The sequence below is a fragment of the Setaria italica genome, chromosome I, assembly GCF_000263155.2.
Source record: "Setaria italica strain Yugu1 chromosome I, Setaria_italica_v2.0, whole genome shotgun sequence".
Lineage (NCBI taxonomy): Eukaryota > Viridiplantae > Streptophyta > Magnoliopsida > Poales > Poaceae > Setaria > Setaria italica.
In genome coordinates, this window is record NC_028450.1 from 10,052,684 (window position 1) to 10,071,217 (window position 18,534).

The window sequence follows — 18,534 nt, forward strand, 5'->3', positions numbered from 1 at the left end:
TGTTTAGGTGTAAATTAAGTGGCGAGTTTACAAGGAATTCACACACAAGGGAGAAAAAAGTTGTTTGAATCAAAAAAAAATGAAAAAAAATGTTTCCGTTTTGTTTTATTTATTCCACTGGAAAATTAAAATTTTTTCGCAAGTGGCCGGTTTGGGCCTTTGGGAAAAAAAAAGTTTTTTTGGCCCAAACCCCCCCCCCCCCCCCACGCCCGAGACCGTCCCCCGCGCACCCCTTCTTCTCCACCCCAGCGCGCTCATCCCCCCTGGCCCCCTCCCCTCCCTCTCCTCCGGTGGGCCACCCCTCGAGACCGGATCCAGCAGAGGCCATGGTGGGCGGGGGCCGTGGTGGCCCCCCGGGGCCGGATCCGGCGGTGGCCGGCCGCCACTCCTTCCCCCGGCGGCCGCCCCCTCCTCGCGCCCCTCCTCAGCGAGATCCGGGCGGCGGCCCCCTCCTTCTCCCTCTCACCGGCGAGATCCGGACACCGGCCCCCTCCTCTCCCTCCCCCTCCCTCTCCGGCCGCCCCCTCCCCACCGGCGACATCCGGCGGCCGGGCCGCCCCCTCCCTCCCTCCCTCCCCCAACGGCGAGATCCAAGGAGGGGGAGGGAGACGGCGGCGCGCGTGGGCAGGGGCGGAGGGGACGGTGGTGGCGCGGGCCGGGGGAGGGAGACGGCGGTGGCGCGGCGAGATCCATGGAGGGGGAGGGAGATGGCAGCGCGGGCCAGGTGGAGGGACATGGCGGCACCGCTGGCCAGGATGAGGGAGATGGTGGCGAGATCTAGGGAGGGTTTGGGCAAGTGACGGCGGTGGTGGTGGTGGCCGGCAGTGGCGGCGGTGGCGGCCAGCGACTATTTTTTTTTATTTTTTTCTGAAATTGTTGCCGAGTGTTTTTTGGGCACTCGGCAAAGCTTTTGCCGGGTGCCCAGCAAAAAACACTCGGCAAAGTTTGTTTGCCGGCAGGTTTTTTGACGTGTGCCCACTGCCGAGTGTTACACTCGGCAAAGGGTTCGCCGAGTGTTTTTGCGGCTTTGCCGAGTGCCCTAGGCACTCGGCAATGTTCCTGTGTCCCGTAGTATCTATCAATGCAGTACACTAGTGCGTTTGTTTGTCTGCGTTGCATTGCTAGGATTGTGTTTGGTTGTCTGTATTGGGCTAGATGTGGTCACCTTGAGCTGCTATGGGGTGGAGACGTGGAGTTACCCAAGTAAGGTGTAGTCTCACAGATTTTGCTTCCAATGCTAAAATGGTTGTTACTAGCAAGGTGTTTGTATAATCACATGAATAACAAGTACTGCCTCCGATTGAATTTTCATGTCGTTAGAACATGATTATTAGCACAATTTGTGCTAGATTGTGTGTCCTAACGACATGAAAAAAAAATCTGGAGGGAGTATCAAATTGCATCCAGCTAATCAAAATGCATTGATCTATTTTTACAGAAAAGAACTGCAGGTGTTCATCAGTGAGTAAAAGATTCATCTGCTTCAGAACTAACATCAAATGATAAGAAAAGAAATATACACGATTCAAGCAATATGCTCGGAATACCAGCATGTTCCATTGGCAGGAGCGATATCAAAACTTGGAGAAAAATTTCACCAAAGCCCAGTAAATATATTAATTTCGAAGTTGAATGGGTTACATGATTCAAGAAACCCATCCACTTCATATTTATAAAAGAATCCAAGAACAACCCAAGTGTAAGCCCAGATTTCCAATAATTGAATATGGTAATTGCTACTCATTTCACCTCTCAAACGGCTTCTTTGTTTATCCTCTCAACCTATTTACAAAGCCTGGTCATTGCTACTCACTAGATCTAACAAACAAGACAATGACATATTTGCATCTATTGGTGGTATCAATGACCTGGTAGGCAAGTTGGACTCCCCCCACACAGTAGCTTACTGCATTCTATGTAAACCATCTTCCTTTACAGGGTCAAAATATTTGTTTGAGAAAATGGGTTCATCTACCTACATGTAAAAATAGCATTGGGTTCCCTTGGAGGATATTTGTAGATACACACAACAGAAGAAGCTAGCGACTTTTGGAGAATTAAGTGATCAAATACAAATACCTAGATTGCCTAATTTGAGGTGACCTCGAAGAACATGTACTCAAGTCTTAGCTGACATCCGAGTTTCACCAATTCACCCAAAATTTTTTGTGCACTATTTTGATGTTTTATATATTGCTTCCAGCCCTCAAATAATGTCACACCTTGCACCTCTAATCAATCAAACTTTCTAGCATAGACAATTGAAAGCCTGAAGTGGCTCAATGGTAATCTATAGCAAACCATCCCAATCAGGTAGATTGTATATGACTGATGCTTTAATCCTCCAATAACGACTCGTTAGCATAAATCATTGCATTAGAAATGTGAGGAGGAAACATACGGAGGCCTTGTTGATGAGGAAGACAGCCTCATTGGAAGCGCGGATGGTGTCATCCTCCGCCCGCATCAGCTGCCGCACCCACGCCATTGGGAAGCTGCAGGCGCCTATGTCGGCCGCAGCCACCTTTTTGTCCTTCTGCTTCTTCTTCACAGGCGTCGGCGCACCCGCCTCCCCTTCGCCGGAGGCTCTCTTGGGGCTCCGCATCGTCGCGCTTCCTCTTGGTGGGTGTGCTCTTCCCCGTTCCGCCGGGCGCTTGCTGCTTGTCGCGCTTGATGCTACTATTCTTTTTCAGGCTTTAGACAAGTGCCAGTTAAAGAAAACAATCAGTCAGTGCGCTTCCTGGACACCTCGAATCACCAGGCGAGTCATAGCTCTAAACTGTGTGAATATCCTCAGAAACACTCAAATAAAATTTGTCAGGAATCGGCAGCTGCTGAGCTTGCTGCCATCATGGAGTGCCCGGTGGCGGGATTCCCCCGAAGCTACCTTGGCCTGCCGCTCTCCACAGGGAAGATCAATGCCAACGTCCTGGACGGACGCGCTCACCATCTTTTTTTCTAGAATACGTAGGAGAGTTGCGTATCCTTGCATTAAGATAGGAGAGAAAAAAAAGAAGCCACACCCTGTTTCCCTGAGCGATGACGGCGAAAACTGTAGCACTAGTCAATGGCAGCTCTTCTTCCTTGTGCGTGTTTTCCTCCGAAAGAAACGAGATGCTGGTCCTTGATGAGGCCACAGCTAGCGTCCATCTGACTCAGCCACCAACGCATCAAGCCTATCTAGTTTTCATGGTGCACAGTGATCACCATTGACCATTTACCATAGCACACAGGGTTTCCTACTGTCACAGACAGTGATGTGGTCATGGTTCTTTCCTACGGTAAGCAGCTGCTTCCGAGCATTTGTAACATTCTGGCTGAGATGCAGATTCACCAACAAGATGATAGAGCTTTTCAGAAGTACACGTCCAATCTTTTTGAAAAGCAACCGGGAATCTGCTTTCTGTAAGCTCGTCGATGAGTATCGATCCAAGTATAACTGAAGCTGCAAGTAACCCAGGCAAATTGTCAGACAGTCAATTTCATTGGAGGGACAACACGGGCCGCCTTGTTTAATTTACAGCAGTTTTACTTAGGATAGTAGGTCATAATCGTAGTGGAAACAAAGAGATTATACCATTGATTAACTGCATGAGCATCTCTACCCAACTTGTCTGGCGCCAGGGCTAGCTTAAGAGAATCTTTCAGCGGGAAATTACGCGGTAACTGCCTTTGATTGGTCATCAGTGAGGATCGTCGGTGCACGCCTTTGGCTCTCACATTTTTTTGCTATTTGATTTCTCCTGCTCTGTCAATACAGAAAGGCAGAATCCTGCCGGCTCATTTCAAAGTAAAATATAGGAAAGAAATTACACGGTAACCATGCATGATAACTGGAAAATCAAACCAGAATTAAATGAAGTCATATGTGTTTGTCGAGCTCCAGCCTCAGGTGATCGATCTTGTCTCGCATTGTTAGGGGTCATTTGGTTCCAGGGCTAAACTTTAACCTTTGTCACATCGAATATTTAGATACTAACTAGGAGTATTAAACATAAACTATTTACAAAACCCATTGTACGGATGGAGGCTAAACGGCGAGACGAATCTATTAAGCCTAAATAATCCATGATTACAATCAGAAGCCATTTTTTTTGGCTTCTCCTCTCTAGTGTAAGCCGTTTTGCGACTTCTCCCCGGCTTCGGTGGTGGAGCCGTTTTGAAATTGCTCCTTTGGTAGGGCTTCACTAAAAACCGGTGGAGAAGCACTTTGAGAAGCTCTATCAAACGGGGCCTATATATACATGCAAAAATCTTAGAAAGCCATAGCAACTTTGAGGTAGTTAAGACTAACATTTAACATGCAAAAAAACACAGGTTGATCCAAAATGATTAAGACAGGAAACTGAAAATCACCATTTGAAAGACCCTCTGCTTGCACGCCATCTGCTGCTGCATCATCTTGATCTCCATCTGCTCCTTGGCCATCGGCAGCAGGTACTTCAGTTCGTCCATCTCTATCTTGATCACCTATGACATTGAACACATGCAACAAAAAAAATTCAGATCATGCGCAGAAGGAAGACACAACACATCGTGGATCATGGTTAACTAATCACTTTGATATTCATCATTCCACGCCATGTCATAATCGAGTTCATTGGCATCCCACTCCCCTATGTCATCCCAACCTACGGGATTATCTAAGGCTGATTCTAGTGGATTTTGGTTCAAGTCGATCTCTAGCCCGGGCATTGTTGGTGCGCTACAACATGAATGAGAGATAGAGAGAGATGGAAGGAAAGGAGCCTGGCGCTTATTTACGAAGGGATGTCTGTCGATGGGCACTTGGGTGGCAAAAGAAATTTGCTAGAAATTTTCTTTTCAGTTTTGGTTGCAATGACTGAAACCGAAGAAAAATGTACGACGCGAGATTTCTGGCGACTGAAACTGAACGGCATCGCGTGGGAAAGAAGAAAAGGAAAGGACGACAATGGCGCGCGCGAGATTTCTAGCGACTGAAACTGAAAGGCATTGAGCGGTAAGGAAAGGAGCGTGGCGCGCGGGGTAAACGACGTTTGGAGTGGGATTAGCAACGTATTTACTCGGTAACTCAAGAGTCATCGGCGGAGTTAAAGGAAAGCAGCGAATTAATAGCAAACGGGACGACTCAAACGATTCCGATAAATGGACGGAGGGAGTAACAACTTTGAACTGCCTTGCACACGAAGTAGTAAAGCTTTGAAGCGAGGTAAATGCATGCATGGAGATTTGACCCTGTAAATGCATGTAGAGTTTAATTAAGTAAAATCTGAGCACATGCATGCATGCATCTGTGCACCGTACACGTAGCAAGTCGTTGAACAGAAAAAAGTGAGAAGCTCTGCTGAGACGTCGCTTTCACCTGGTGCAAAGTCAGAAACGACACATGCCGGGGAGTGCACGCGGTGCACCGCGCACGCCATCCGATGCTGGCCACTCCACCTATCTGCAGGGCAATGTCAATAACTTCTCCAGAGCACTTATCAGCAGGGTGCCCTAATTTAAAAAATGTCAGCTCGATCGGCACCCCCGGCTATAAAACCCCGTCCATCGATGCTGGATCGTCCAACACCACGAGCTCGATCAAGCACAAGGTCTTCGATCAACAGGTGTGGTAGTAGCAAGCAGTAGCGAGTCCGATCCTCGGGTAAGAAGCGGCGGGAGGTTGAAGAAGAAGCTAGCTAGCTAGCTAGAGGTAGAGAGTGCCATGGCCAGCGTGCACGAGGTGACCGGGCGTGAGCCGACGTTCTCCTTCTCCACGGAGGATGCTGGGCGCCCCGATGCGGAGAACGCGGCGGCGGCGAGGTTCCACCTGCCGGTGGACTCGGAGCACAAGGCCAAGTCCATCCGCATCTTCTCCATGGCCAACCCGCACATGCGCACCTTCCACCTCTCCTGGATGTCCTTCTTCACCTGCGTCGTCTCCACCTTCGCCGCCGCGCCGCTCATCCCCATCATCCGCCAGAACCTCAACCTCACCAAGTCCGACATCGGCAACGCCGGCGTCGCCTCCGTCTCCGGCGCCATCTTCTCGCGCCTCGCCATGGGCGCCGTCTGCGACCTCCTCGGCCCGCGCTACGGCTGCGCCTTCGTCATGATGCTCGCCGCTCCCCCCGTCTTCTGCATGGCCGTCATCGACAGCGCCGCCGGTTACATCACCATCCGCTTCCTCATCGGCGTCTCCCTCGCCACGTTCGTCTCGTGCCAGTACTGGACCAGCACCATGTTCAACATCAAGATCATCGGGACGGTGAACGCGCTGGCGTCGGGCTGGGGCGACATGGGCGGCGGCGCCACGCAGCTCATCATGCCCTTCGTCTACGAGGGCATCCTCAAGTGCGGCGTGTCCCCGTTCGAGGCGTGGCGCATCGCCTACTTCGTCCCGGGGCTCATGCACGTGGTCATGGGCATCCTCGTGCTCACTACCGGGCAGGACCTCCCCGACGGCAACCTCCGCAACCTCCAGAAGCAGGGCGACGCCAACAAGGACAACTTCTCCAAGGTGTTCATGCACGCCGTCACCAACTACCGCACCTGGGTCTTCGTCTTCATCTACGGCTACAGCATGGGCGTGCAGCTCACCACCACCAACATCATCGCCGAGTACTACTACGACCAGTTCGACCTCAACATCCGCGTCGCCGGCATCATCGCCGCCTGCTTCGGCATGGCCAACCTCGTGTCGCGCCCCCTCGGTGGCGTCCTCTCCGACCTCGGCGCGCGCTACTGGGGCATGCGCGCCCGCCTCTGGAACATCTGGATCCTCCAGACCGCCGGCGGCGCATTCTGCCTCTGGCTCGGCAGCGCCAAGGCACTGCCGGCCTCCATCACCGCCATGGTGCTCTTCTCCTTCTGCGCGCAGGCCGCGTGCGGCGCCACCTTCGGCGTCATCCCCTTCGTCTCCCGCCGCTCGCTGGGGATAATCTCCGGCATGACGGGCGCCGGCGGCAACGTCGGCGCCGGCGTGACGCAGCTCATCTTCTTCACCCTGTCAAACTACTCGACGGGGAAGGGGATCCAGAACATGGGCATCATGGCCATGGTGTGCACGCTGCCGCTGGTGCTCATCCACTTCCCGCAGTGGGGGTCCATGCTCCTCCCGCCCAGCGCCGACGCCGACGAGGAGCGCTACTACGCCTCCGAGTGGAGCGAGGAGGAGAAGAGCTTGGGACGCCACAGCGCCAGCCTCAAGTTCGCGGAGAACTGCCGGTCAGAGCGAGGAAGGCGCAACGCCGTCCTGGCCGCCGCGGCCACGCCGCCGGGCGACACGCCGGAGCATGTCTAAGAATAATATACTAGTCCTAGTCCTAGTCCATGCATGCCTTTTGACCATGCATGTGATGTTGGTAACGTCTGATGATACTCCTAGTCCTAGTCCTAGCTTAGAACAAACTAAACAGGTTTCAGCGACGTCTAAACCTTCCTTCCACAACAATGCAACAAATAACTTTGCTTATAATAAGCATTCGTCCATTTCTTTTGTGTAGCAAGTAATCTCCAAAACCAATAATCAGTAGAGTGAACGAGGAATGAGATCTCCAACCAATGGGCATAATCAGTAGAGTGAACGAGGGAAGCAGAATTACATGATGCTTACCTCAAGGTCTCTACGCTGGCTTGGAGTAGGATGGGTTGGTCACCCAAAACCGAAGAACTCCTACAAGAACGTCGGCAGCAATACAAGTACGGATGGCACAGGTGCGATACTGCTTTATTATCACAAACATGGTGGCCTAGAATTGATCAGAAATTCAGAATTAAAAAAGAACGATATAATTATGTGATGTACAAGAGCTTTATAAATAATTTACTTGATCTAAGCGATTTACAATAATTCTGTATTTAATTTAAAAAGTGTGCACCAATAATGTGGTAACTCTGTTTATATGAATACCATCAGAAAAATGTCATTTTTACCACAACTTCATCACGTTACGTGACCCATTAGTTATCCTCTTACTCATCATCAGTAATTTTATTTTTGTAGTATAACAGTAACCACCAGAAGTGAATCCATCTTGCACATCTACAGGTTCAAGAACAAATCCAGGTACCAGGGTTGCTGTTTCTGGGAGTGCAAGGCAGCAGCAACTAGTCAATCCAGGTGAACATCGAAAAAATGAAGCATGTATAACAATGATGCATAGTAGGACTTACTGCATGAGAAATGTCTGAAAATTTACTATATATTAGGATCAGGAGGTACCACAATTTTTTGTCAAGCTGTTCCAGGAAACCATTTACTGTGTAATGACGAGATCAATTTACCACAAAATGCTACCTGATAATACTCAACTCTAAGTATCAGGTGGCTGCTGCATTTACAAGTTCTTTCATTCATAATCAGGGTCCATGTTACAACAAAAGGTCAAATTTTGAATTGAGTCCGTTATACAGTTAAAATTGTAACAATCTCGCTCGGCCAGATTGGCTCAATTACAAATGACAGTCTATGAGCAAATTACCTCATGAGCACTAAAAAATAGGTTTAGCTCTGGTCCTTTACTACAATACTGAAAATCAGAATAGGCCAAACATCCTGTACGTCAATTAACCATTATGAATCTAGGCATTTTACTGAGATATGAAATCATTCACATATTTGGCATCATACTGTTCATAGGCCCCATTAAACCACGAAACAGTGTGAACATACAGGTAGGTACTTAAATCACGACTATTGCAACAAAGCAATGATTAATATGGAATCATGAACCTCAGAATCTTGTCTCCTCTACGGCATGGGGAGTGACGGCCCACCCTACACCAAGAACGACGGCCGATGCGGAGGGATGTCGACAACCAACGCAGGGGAACGCATTTGAGATTGGAGTTCAGGTTGGAATGAGGTCGCATCTGCGGGAGGATTTGGGGGTTCCTAGTTGCGATTGAAGGCAGAGAGTATCCTGCTCTGGTATGCAGTCAAACAATTAAAATATAAATGAATTAAACAAAAACAAATTAGTACGGACGAATTTCTTCTCAGGGGGTGTTTGGGAGGAGGGGATTAAATTTTAGCTCCCGTCATATCGAATGTTTGGACACTAATTAGGAGTATTAAACCTAGACTAATTACAAAACTAATTACACAACATCTAGGCTAAATCGCGAGACGAATCTATTAAGCCTAATTAGTCCATAATTTGACAACGTGGTGCTACAGTAACCATTCACTAATGATGGATTAATTAGGCTTAATAGATTCGTCTCGCGATTTAGCCTAGGGGTTCTGCAATTAGTTTTGTAATTAGCTTATGTTTAGTCCTCCTAATTAGTATCCGAACATCCGATGTGACATGGCTAAAGTTTAGCCTCTGGTATCGAAACGAGGCTGTCGCCGGACAGCCGTGGCCCCCACCGATGGGACCCACCTCCACACATGGAGATCCATGGGTGTAGTCTTGTTACACGCGAGGGGATGGAGCGTGGAAGCCATGGCGGACGGTGAGCGGCTCCGGCGATGTTACTGCGTGCATGTGAGCGGGATGCCTGATGGGGAACGAGCGAAATTTTGGGCAGTTGCGGCAGCAGCGGAGAAGATTGGGGGCAGAGCTGGATGAGCCGCACGGCCGAAACAGATTAGGTGGATGAACCGCACGAGAAAAGGAAGGAGCGAAAAAAATTGGACTCGCTACTCCACTCGCGCTAGACTCGGCTCGCCGGTTCGCTCGTAACCCCAGCGGGCACCGCGCACGGCTTGCGGGATGGATGCTGAGTGGAAGAAACATACGTGTGCCGGATGACGATAAATAGATATATATACACACACATATATATTCAAGCACACAACAATTGATTAATATTCACATATATAAACCAATAACATAAGGTCAAATTTATGTTATAAACCATTAACATAGCGTTTGTCCATTTCTTTTGACGAAAGATGCACTCTTCTCTACCTCTGCATACGTATATAAACCAATAACATAAGGTCAAATTTATATTATTAATGCGTGCATCAGGTTGGAAAAAGGAATAGTAATCAGGTCACCGCGAACAAGATCTAATCATGTTAATGCCCCACGCATCAACCATGTCCCTATAGCCAATGTCTTCTTCAAATAAACTTACTTGAGAATTTATGGTAGCGGTGTTCCAGTTTCTGAATTTCCATTGTGCCATGCATTTCTGAATCAGTAACTCCCGTGCCACCTTACCTGCCATCACATGATCACAACATGTACCCAAGCTAGCTAGAGCGAGTTGCCCCGGCTGTTTCGAACATTTTTTTAGACCTCGTTCGGTTACTACAGAACGGCCCGGAACGAGGAGGCCCGTTCCGAGCGGATTGATCTGGTCTGGTTTTGAATCCGGCATATGGTAAAATGGCCGTTCGGTTAAGGTTGATGGAAATGGAATCCGGCCCGTCTCAACCATTTCGTACGTCCCGAGGCCTGAATTTATTATCCACCTCTTGAGGTCCGAAACGGAAACAACCAGATCAAACCAGACTTAGCCTATTTCAATCCGCAACAAACGAACGAGGTCTTAATGTAAAAAAAAGTATCCAGGTGGTAATATACCGGCTCTTGTACTTACAACAATATGCAAGCCCCTTACTTGGAGAGCCTGCTTGCTGATTTATATTTTTCCCTTTTTTTATATAAAAAAACCATGTTTCATGCAAACATGACTTGAAGGTAATTTATGATGACAAGTGAGCGAGGCAGATATGAAGATAGCAAGGCTCCACCGTCTTGTGCATAGTGCCACCCAAATCTTCCCAAAGTCATTGGTCCAAATCTTCCCAAAGTCATTGGTTGAAGATCATGGTCGTAGGTTGAGAAGGCCGAATTCCATAGTGAGAGGGCCTCATGGCGGGCTGTCACGTCTCTCGTGCAGCCCACTTGTAGAGCCCACTGATTTGAGAAGCCACGTGCGGGCCGCCCGCAGATTCGGAGCCTTCCTAGTTCCTCCGCCGCAGCCCAAACACGACCAGCAGCCCAAACACGGCAGAACGAAATCCCCCTCCCCTCTTCCTAGTCGTAGCGCGACGGACGGGGTGCTCAGTACTCGCTCAAGAGCGCAAGCGTGTCGGGTGGAGGCGGCGCGGGGAGCAGCAACCCCGGCGACGGCAGCGGTGTCGGAGGAGGAGGATAGGATGGTGGTGCTGGTGGTGGCCACCACCAAGGACCCGGCGTCCATCGGCCCCGCCGCCGCCTTCCTCGCCATGCCCGGATGGTCCCCCGGCCCGCCCATCGCAGTAAGTCGTTCCCCCTTGCCCCCTCCCAATCTCATTCATCCGCCGCCGCATGCGTGCGTCCTCTCGATTTACTCCATCCATCTGGTCTATCTCCTACTATATCGTACTGACCCCCGTCCAGTACGCATTAGCTAGTGGCACAAAACCCAAGTAAATTTTGGCGGAATTGGATCGCTCAGATAAATGGAGTATTCATCATCTATCTAATGAAAGCAAGTTTGATTTGATAAAATTAAGTCAATAGCAGCGCAAGTTTGACGTAGAAAACAGATTACACCACGCGTCGCATATGTTAGCTTCTGTCTTAGCAGTGCAAGTCAATAACACACTGCTATAGGAGAAGTGAGCAGTTCCGGTGGTCATGACTTCCTGACCTTTACTGGGATTCCGTGTGGTATTCTTTTGGAGCTGATCCGACTCAGGAGATAGGGAGAGGACCAAGCATATTCATTCACATTTTTACCCCCCTTTAAATTTTGTGCTAAGGAAGGCATCCAACAGGTGTTGGCTGACATTTTGCGGTTCTTCAAACAATTTTGGGTGCTTTACCATGGTTCCCACTTAATTTTTGCCCAAATCTGTTTTGCAGGAAGGGATGGAGAGTTTTACTAATGGGAATGTTCGGTTATTGAAGCATGAACACAGCATTATTGAAGAGGATAATCTTGACCAGCGATGGCAGGAAGCCACTGGAGAGCCTGTCTCTGAGGTCATATTCCTCAGCAAGCACACTGCAGTCTCCAACCGTCCAGCACTCACCGTGCATCCAATTGGTCCGTTCTTCTTTCATGTGTGACCTCATTTAAACCAATGCCAAGGTCAAATGCTTGATGTTTTTGTTGTTTCTTGTTTAACACCATTTGCTTCACAAGATATCTTATATATCTATGGATGGTGAACTGTGTTATAGCATACATGCAATTCATTATGTTCCTTTTTCTGGAAACAGTGGAATCCAACATATTCTGTAATAGTCTTACATGTATTGTTGTGATTCTGTTTTCTAGTTATAGCAACATGTTTCTTGAACAACATGCAAATACATGTATTGGAAATTTTCTTTTTATCAACTGCCTATGTGCTTTATTAATGTACATGTGTTCTTACTGGTAAACACACGTATAAAGGTGTGCCACATCTGAGGGATGATGAAACCCCACCCCAGGGAGGGACTCCTGGATGGGCAGCAATTCCAAATCCTCGAATTGGCCCTTGGCTCCGGTTGATGCAAAAGATTGCTGCAGAACAAGGTCTTGTTCCAGAGTTTGAGGTAGTTTGCTCCTCGTCAGTGACCCATATCTTTTTGAGTCAACTGATTTTAATTATGACTGCTTATGAAGATTACGCTTGAGGCTACTCACCATGGACCAGTTACAAGCACGCCCACCATGTTTGTTGAGATAGGTACAAGCTTATGTCCATAGCCTTTTTTTGTTTCTTGAATGTCATCATTGCGCAACTTCTGTTTTTTTGCTATGGCCCCTTTTGAAAGTTCTTCTTATGTTTCCAGAAAAGTCCTGCAATTAGCTTAGCAACCTCTTAGAAAATATAGGGCCATCTATTAGAAAATTCGAGCCTTGGAAACCCAAAAGGACATCTATTTACAAACGAAAATCTAACTCTAAAATGACATTTATATACAGAACGTAGATTTTCAAGATCAATTATTCACAATGATCTGTATCCAGTTGTTCCTTTTTTAGTTGTGTCAACATATGTTTATATGGTTTGCACAAGGTATATGTAATGTGTTTTTTTGTTCTTTTGAGCTGGAAGAGTTTGTTGCTACATTACGTACATATACAAATCTAGGTAACATAAATAAGGCCACATCCTCCAAAATTCACAAATAAGACGTAGTTAACTTAAGCATGTGAAATTTTAGAAAGAGATGGTGCTTATAACATGGACAGGATGGACAAGATGGAAGCAACCAGTCTTTTGGCTCCATCTGGTCAACCTTTTCAAAAGCGCATTGAGTTTATGCGAACTCAACTCAATATAGCTCAGCGCACCAATCCTGCAGCTACATTAATAGGCATACCATTTGGTTCTACACTACCATCTTATGTGTCGGATCTGAAATTGTTAACTTCAATATTTCGGACTGCTGTAAATATCCAGGAAGTACGGAAGAATACTGGGGTAGGCAAGATGCTGCACAGGCAATTGCTCTCTCACTCCCTCCCTCCCTCAGTATTGGCCAACTAAATATTGTTATTACTGTCTTACCTTTAGCTTTAGCTAGAATGTTAGCTTTTAATTGTTCTTTCAGAATGCAACCTTTGTCAGGAACATGCAATTGAGTTTTCAATACTTGCAGGTTCTACGGAAAGGTCTTGGTCTGGAGGATGGAAATGCTGTTGGAAGTTGGCAGGGGTATGTCAATATGCATTTCTCCCCCCTTGTGTGATGTACAGTGGCATTGATGGTGATTTTATCAGATCAGAATCTATATAAAGTATTATCCTCAATGGAATGTAGGATAGAACCTAGGTACTGCACATTGCTACAAACTACTAGTGATACTAGCACACCGACCAGATACCAGAGTAGAGTTGAGTCAGTATCATTGTATATCATTGGGAGATGAAGATGGGTTGCAAATTGAAAATACAAGTGCCTTCCCTTTAGCTCCATCTATAACTGTATAACTGGTCTCATTAGGTGAACCAGGGTTCACAAATAGATTTCTCTTCTTTAGTCAAGATGGCAAAGGTATTGACTAGATCAACTGAAATTTGAGTCTGAATTGTGGATAACTTCGTTTAAAAACCAAAAGTGGAATACCATTTGCTCCCTATTTGTTCATTATAAAATGGAATGGGACAGAATATTTGCAAGAGGATAACATCAGGGGAGAGCCCTAATGATTTTTTTATTAATAATCGTAACCGAAAAGGTTCTCCACATATGAGCATTTTTGCGATTGTATCCACCTAATTTGACTTTTCTTTTTCTTGTAAGCATTTATTTGTTACCCTCTCACTCACCTTTTTTTCTTTGTTTATTTAAGCACACGAAAAAAACTCATTTCTTGTTATGCAGGAATAGTGAAAAGGTTCTACTAGGTATAGGAGGTGGTCACTATGCTCCTCGTCATATGGATATTGTCAAGTAAGCACAGAGATGAAGTTATTCTTGAAGGCAATTTCTAATTATATGTTGTCTCCCCATATATTTTCCTTTACTTATGTTAGCACTCGTATGTTAAAAAGACCAGCATACTTTACTTTCTGCCAGTGAGGGGAAAACCAAATTCTGATGCTATATTTTCTTCAGCTACTTCCAGATCTTTTGATGAAATAACAAATTTACATGAGTGCACCAGAAGGTCTTGTCTGTCCCTAGAAGTTGTCAGGAGAAGCCCATTGATCAGCATGCCAGGCATTGGCTTTTTATTACTATAGTATTGTACTAGAGTAACTATGGAAGTGTAGACAGGTTTGTAGCAAATAGAACAATATAATGCTAATTAATGAAAAAATATTTTGATCTAAAACTGTTTTTTTATGGCATGTGATACTAGATATAGAAAAACCTGTGATCTATCTTTATCTTTTATAGACTTTGATTTAAGGGTATTTTGATGTACTTGAGGAATACCTATATTTTAACAGTCACATTCTGAAAATATTTCAGCAAAGATGGTGTATGGGTGGGTCATTTACTCTCTGGTTACTCCTTGCCGATGGAAACTCCATCCCAAATAAATGGAAAGACTTCTGGAGAGGTTGCTGGAATGTGGAAGCACTCCATCAAAGTTTCCTATGAAGCCACAAAGGCAGCATTTCCTGGTGGTGAAGTAATTGCACATCTTGATCACAAGTACGTTTCTTCACCAGTTTGGTACATCTAATCTGTAGAAGATGCTACTTCATTGCATTCGTTTTTTAGCTTAGTCATTGTAATTTTGGATTGCGAACCACCTGTACATAATTTTGAGTTTAATAATGCCAGTTCCATAAATTGACATGCCTAGTGCCATCAACTGTAGCATTTTTATGTGCGTCAAGGCTATTAGCGGCAGCTTTGGAGCTAAAAGAATATCCGTCATGGACTCATGGAAATTCAGATTCTGACTAGTTAAAACTTAAAACACCATCACCGCTTACTTGACTGAAAATAAGCATAATAGACTTAGCGTCTTGACAAAGGGGTCTTGAAGTCTAGTTCCTTGATATATTGTTATTCTGTAATAATGTTGAATGTTAAAACAATGAGTTGTTTACCTTTTTTGGCAACACACACACACACACACAAGAGTGGTGATCTTTAAATCTGTTGTTTCTCTTGGATGGATGATCCATGTCTATGTGAAGTTCAATATCTGCAGCTGAATGTTAGCTGCAGTTACCTAATTGCTAGTGCTCAAAGCTTGGAAAAACCAAAATGTTGAAAATGCCTTCCTTTTGCTCGTATATTTTCCCCTAAATGACAGTATGTAACACAGTTCCCATCTTCTTTCATCACACTTTCATACAATGAAATTTCTGTACATAGTATTCTTATATTAGTACAACTACTTGATCGAGTGTACGGCCGTCCTGTTACACTGCTCTGAATTATTGTGACAAATAACCTCAAGCCATTTAAGTTTGACATTTGTTACTTTTGGCGTTTGCTTTGTAGGAGCTTCAAGAGCTGGCAAAAGAATGCTGTGACGAGCTACTTGCAGGAGCAGAACATTAGGATAGGAAAGCCTAGTGATTTCTTCTGATATGCTGCAAGCCTGCAACAGTGCTGTAGCCCGTAGGCGAAATCTTGGCGAGCCATCATGCAAGTCTACGAGTGCTTTGAGCCACAAACCGAGTACATATATGGAACAGCAGACTTTGAATAATAAAATTTCTAATGTAATTTCAAGAGCTTCAGTTTGCATTAGTAATATGCATGCATGCCCTGAATTTGATAGCTCTTGTTCTGTTATTTGCGATTCTCTGGTCAGAGCAGGTTACGCTCTGCCAGAGGAAGTGGAAGAGTCGGCAAATAGGTTAAGATTGAGAGCACAAAAATACCAGTGCTGGTTCTTGTATAATAAAACCAAATACATCAGGCCCATAAAACCAACAGCACTTTCGGCCCATGAAGCCATCGAGTTAGGCGCGGCTGATTGTTAGAAATTTCGAAAAGAAGTTACAGAATTTTCTGCAGTCAACCCCACTCCCCCCCTCTCTCTCTCCCCCTATATGGCCCATTCGGTAGGTGTGTTACGGCCCATTCAGCGAGGAAGAACAACCAGCCAGCCAGCCTTGGGGAAGGCCTCCAAAAGCCCAAGGTCGATGGTCACTTAGCCTAGCCCATATGCGCGATCGGACCAGACGAGGCAGGCCGGCTGCTTGATTCTGTGGATTGGGCGGGCCCATGCACAGGTTTTGCAACGAAATCAATCTTCTTGCGAAGTTGTTGTGCCTCGATCAGTCCTTGTTGTTGCGCATCTCCATCGCTAGAGCTCCAACACGACAACTGCACAGTTTGTCGAGACAATTCAGATCATCAGCAGGTCGATACAGACCTTTAATTTCTTCGTTTGTTTATCTGAAAGATGCAGTTGCCAGTTTCTTGGCCATACAAGAGATAATGGTGCAGAACTTACAGTCGGAATCCGTGGTGACCCAGTGAGCCATCCTCATGCCATCATCCTCGGACCACGAGCTGCCGCACGACAGCCGCAGCACGCTCGTCGCCGGCCGCTGATCCGCCGTCGTTCCGGCTCGCTGCGTGGATACGAAAGCCGGCCACAGCAGCGGCGAGCGGTCGGCAGGGGACAAGCAGCAGGTCTCTGCGGCGGCGGCGTCCCAGGTGAAGCTGCTCTGGCTGGAGATGGACGAGGACGAGCTCAGCATGCCGTCTTCCTGCAGAGCTGCTGATACCTGCTGATGGTTCTTGCACCTCCTCTGAATCCGGCCGACGGCCCTCTGATAAAAAGATCGATGACAATGCAACAGGAATTACGATTTTATTAGCAGACATGTGCATGAAGCCACGAACTCTGTCTCTGTCTGAAGTCTACTAGTAATGTGTAGTAGAAGAAACAACCATAGTACCTTCCATTTCTTGGCGGTGGCGACTGTGGAGCGGCGGAGCTTGTGGTGAGCAGACTGCGCGGCGGCGGCTCGGCTGAGGAGCTCCCGCATCCTGGCCACAATGGCCTTCCTGCGCTCGGCCAGCCTCGTCATCTCCTCCGGCAAGCCCTCGCCCTCCGCCTGCTCCGGCTCCGGCTCCTCCTCGATGACGGGAAGGACTCTGCACCCTTGCTGATCAACAGCAGCAGCAGGACCACTGCCATGCCCCATACCGAATCAAAACGTACTCCGTGGTAAACAGAGTTGGAAGCTGTGTTCTTCTTGAGCTCTCGATATGATCGACCAGGACACGTCGTCAGTCCTGGCTATATATAAATACGCAAAGGTTCGTAACAACCAGGATGTGCAGGAACATAATGCCAGCTCGGAGGGATCTAGCTACCTCAGCAGCTTGCATTGCAAGCAGGTGGATCATCTGCACCCACGTTCTCGATCTCCTTGCAGAGAATCTTGTGGAGTTGTTTAGTTTCTTGATCACTCACTCGAGGGTCAGGGACGGAACACGTAAGCTCCTGCAGATCTGGTTTGTCTGCTTCGTCAGCTGAGATGCTGCATTGTTAGCTGGATCGGTTAATTGCAGTTCTTGTCGTTAACTTGGATCAAATTGGAGGCGTTTGTTCATCACCTAACCGATGATGATCTAGCAGGAGGACGCATTGATTAATGCTAGTCACAATCGGAGGGAGAGATGCTCTCTCTGACTGATGGATAACATGACAGGAGAGGAGGATTAAGGGAGAGACGAACTAACCCATGAAACCTCGTTGGCCATGTGCAGGTGCAGGCAAACTACTGAAAACAGGTGACAACCCGCCGCCTGTGGTGAAAGAAACAAAGAAAACCCATCTTCAATTAGATGGTCAAGTCATGCAGCTTCCAATGGCCCGTTCGTTTTTACCGGATTGGCCTGGAATGAGGTCCGTTCCGGATGGTTTGAAGTGGTCCGGTTCGAAATCAGGCTAGCATTGAAAGAGCCGTTCATTTTGACCCGGCTTGGAAAGGAAATCAGCTCAGATTGGACTCCTCCCACACTCCAGCCCGGATCGGAACCCTACCTCCTCACCCTCGGAATGAATCCAGCGGTGACGCGAGGCTCTGCTGGCAGCACGTGAGGTGGCGGCACGAGGTGACGGCGTGGCGGCGCGGCACATCCCCAACGGCAACCGGCTCCCGTCCAGACTCCACCCTCTCCGCCGCCTTCTCACTGGTAAGCACCTCCCTCTCTTCCTTCCCCTCTCCCATCTGGACGGCGAGGTTCTT

General features: G+C 47.2%; 3 protein-coding genes across 3 annotated transcripts; 2 read left to right on the forward strand and 1 right to left on the reverse strand.

Moving 5' to 3' along the window:
* Window positions 1-5,610: 5,610 nt before the first annotated feature.
* On the forward strand, window positions 5,611-7,336 carry LOC101760340 (high-affinity nitrate transporter 2.1). The gene has a single exon (XM_022823593.1). It carries the CDS (start codon window positions 5,690-5,692, stop codon window positions 7,265-7,267), a length of 1,578 nt encoding a protein of 525 aa, XP_022679328.1. The 5' UTR covers window positions 5,611-5,689; the 3' UTR covers window positions 7,268-7,336.
* Window positions 7,337-10,963: 3,627 nt separating this feature from the next.
* On the forward strand, window positions 10,964-16,095 carry LOC101767884 (D-aminoacyl-tRNA deacylase). Its single transcript, XM_004952082.3, has 9 exons — window positions 10,964-11,188; window positions 11,778-11,961; window positions 12,316-12,458; window positions 12,529-12,592; window positions 13,313-13,364; window positions 13,511-13,567; window positions 14,237-14,305; window positions 14,831-15,016; window positions 15,821-16,095. Exons 1-9 carry the CDS (start codon window positions 11,087-11,089, stop codon window positions 15,906-15,908), a joined length of 945 nt encoding a protein of 314 aa, XP_004952139.1. The 5' UTR covers window positions 10,964-11,086; the 3' UTR covers window positions 15,909-16,095.
* A 276-nt stretch (window positions 16,096-16,371) lies between these two features.
* On the reverse strand, window positions 16,372-17,538 carry LOC111258356. Its single transcript, XM_022829578.1, has 3 exons — window positions 17,236-17,538; window positions 16,785-17,106; window positions 16,372-16,654 (listed from the first exon to the last, which is right to left on the reverse strand). Exons 1-3 carry the CDS (start codon window positions 17,482-17,484, stop codon window positions 16,635-16,637), a joined length of 591 nt encoding a protein of 196 aa, XP_022685313.1. The 5' UTR covers window positions 17,485-17,538; the 3' UTR covers window positions 16,372-16,634.
* Window positions 17,539-18,534: the final 996 nt, after the last annotated feature.

Coding starts and splice junctions, on each gene's coding strand:
- LOC101767884 (XM_004952082.3), top strand. CDS start 11,087: ATGGTGGTGCTGGTGGTGGCCACCACCAAGGACCCGGCGTCCATCGGC. Junction 12,593..13,312: donor CACCATGTTTGTTGAGATAG/GTACAAGCTTAT, acceptor GTAAATATCCAG/GAAGTACGGAAGAATACTGG. Junction 13,568..14,236: donor GCTGTTGGAAGTTGGCAGGG/GTATGTCAATAT, acceptor CTTGTTATGCAG/GAATAGTGAAAAGGTTCTAC.
- LOC111258356 (XM_022829578.1), bottom strand. CDS start 17,484: ATGGGGCATGGCAGTGGTCCTGCTGCTGCTGTTGATCAGCAAGGGTGC. Junction 17,107..17,235: donor CCACCGCCAAGAAATGGAAG/GTACTATGGTTG, acceptor TCTTTTTATCAG/AGGGCCGTCGGCCGGATTCA. Junction 16,655..16,784: donor GGTCACCACGGATTCCGACT/GTAAGTTCTGCA, acceptor CAAACTGTGCAG/TTGTCGTGTTGGAGCTCTAG.
- LOC101760340 (XM_022823593.1), top strand. CDS start 5,690: ATGGCCAGCGTGCACGAGGTGACCGGGCGTGAGCCGACGTTCTCCTTC.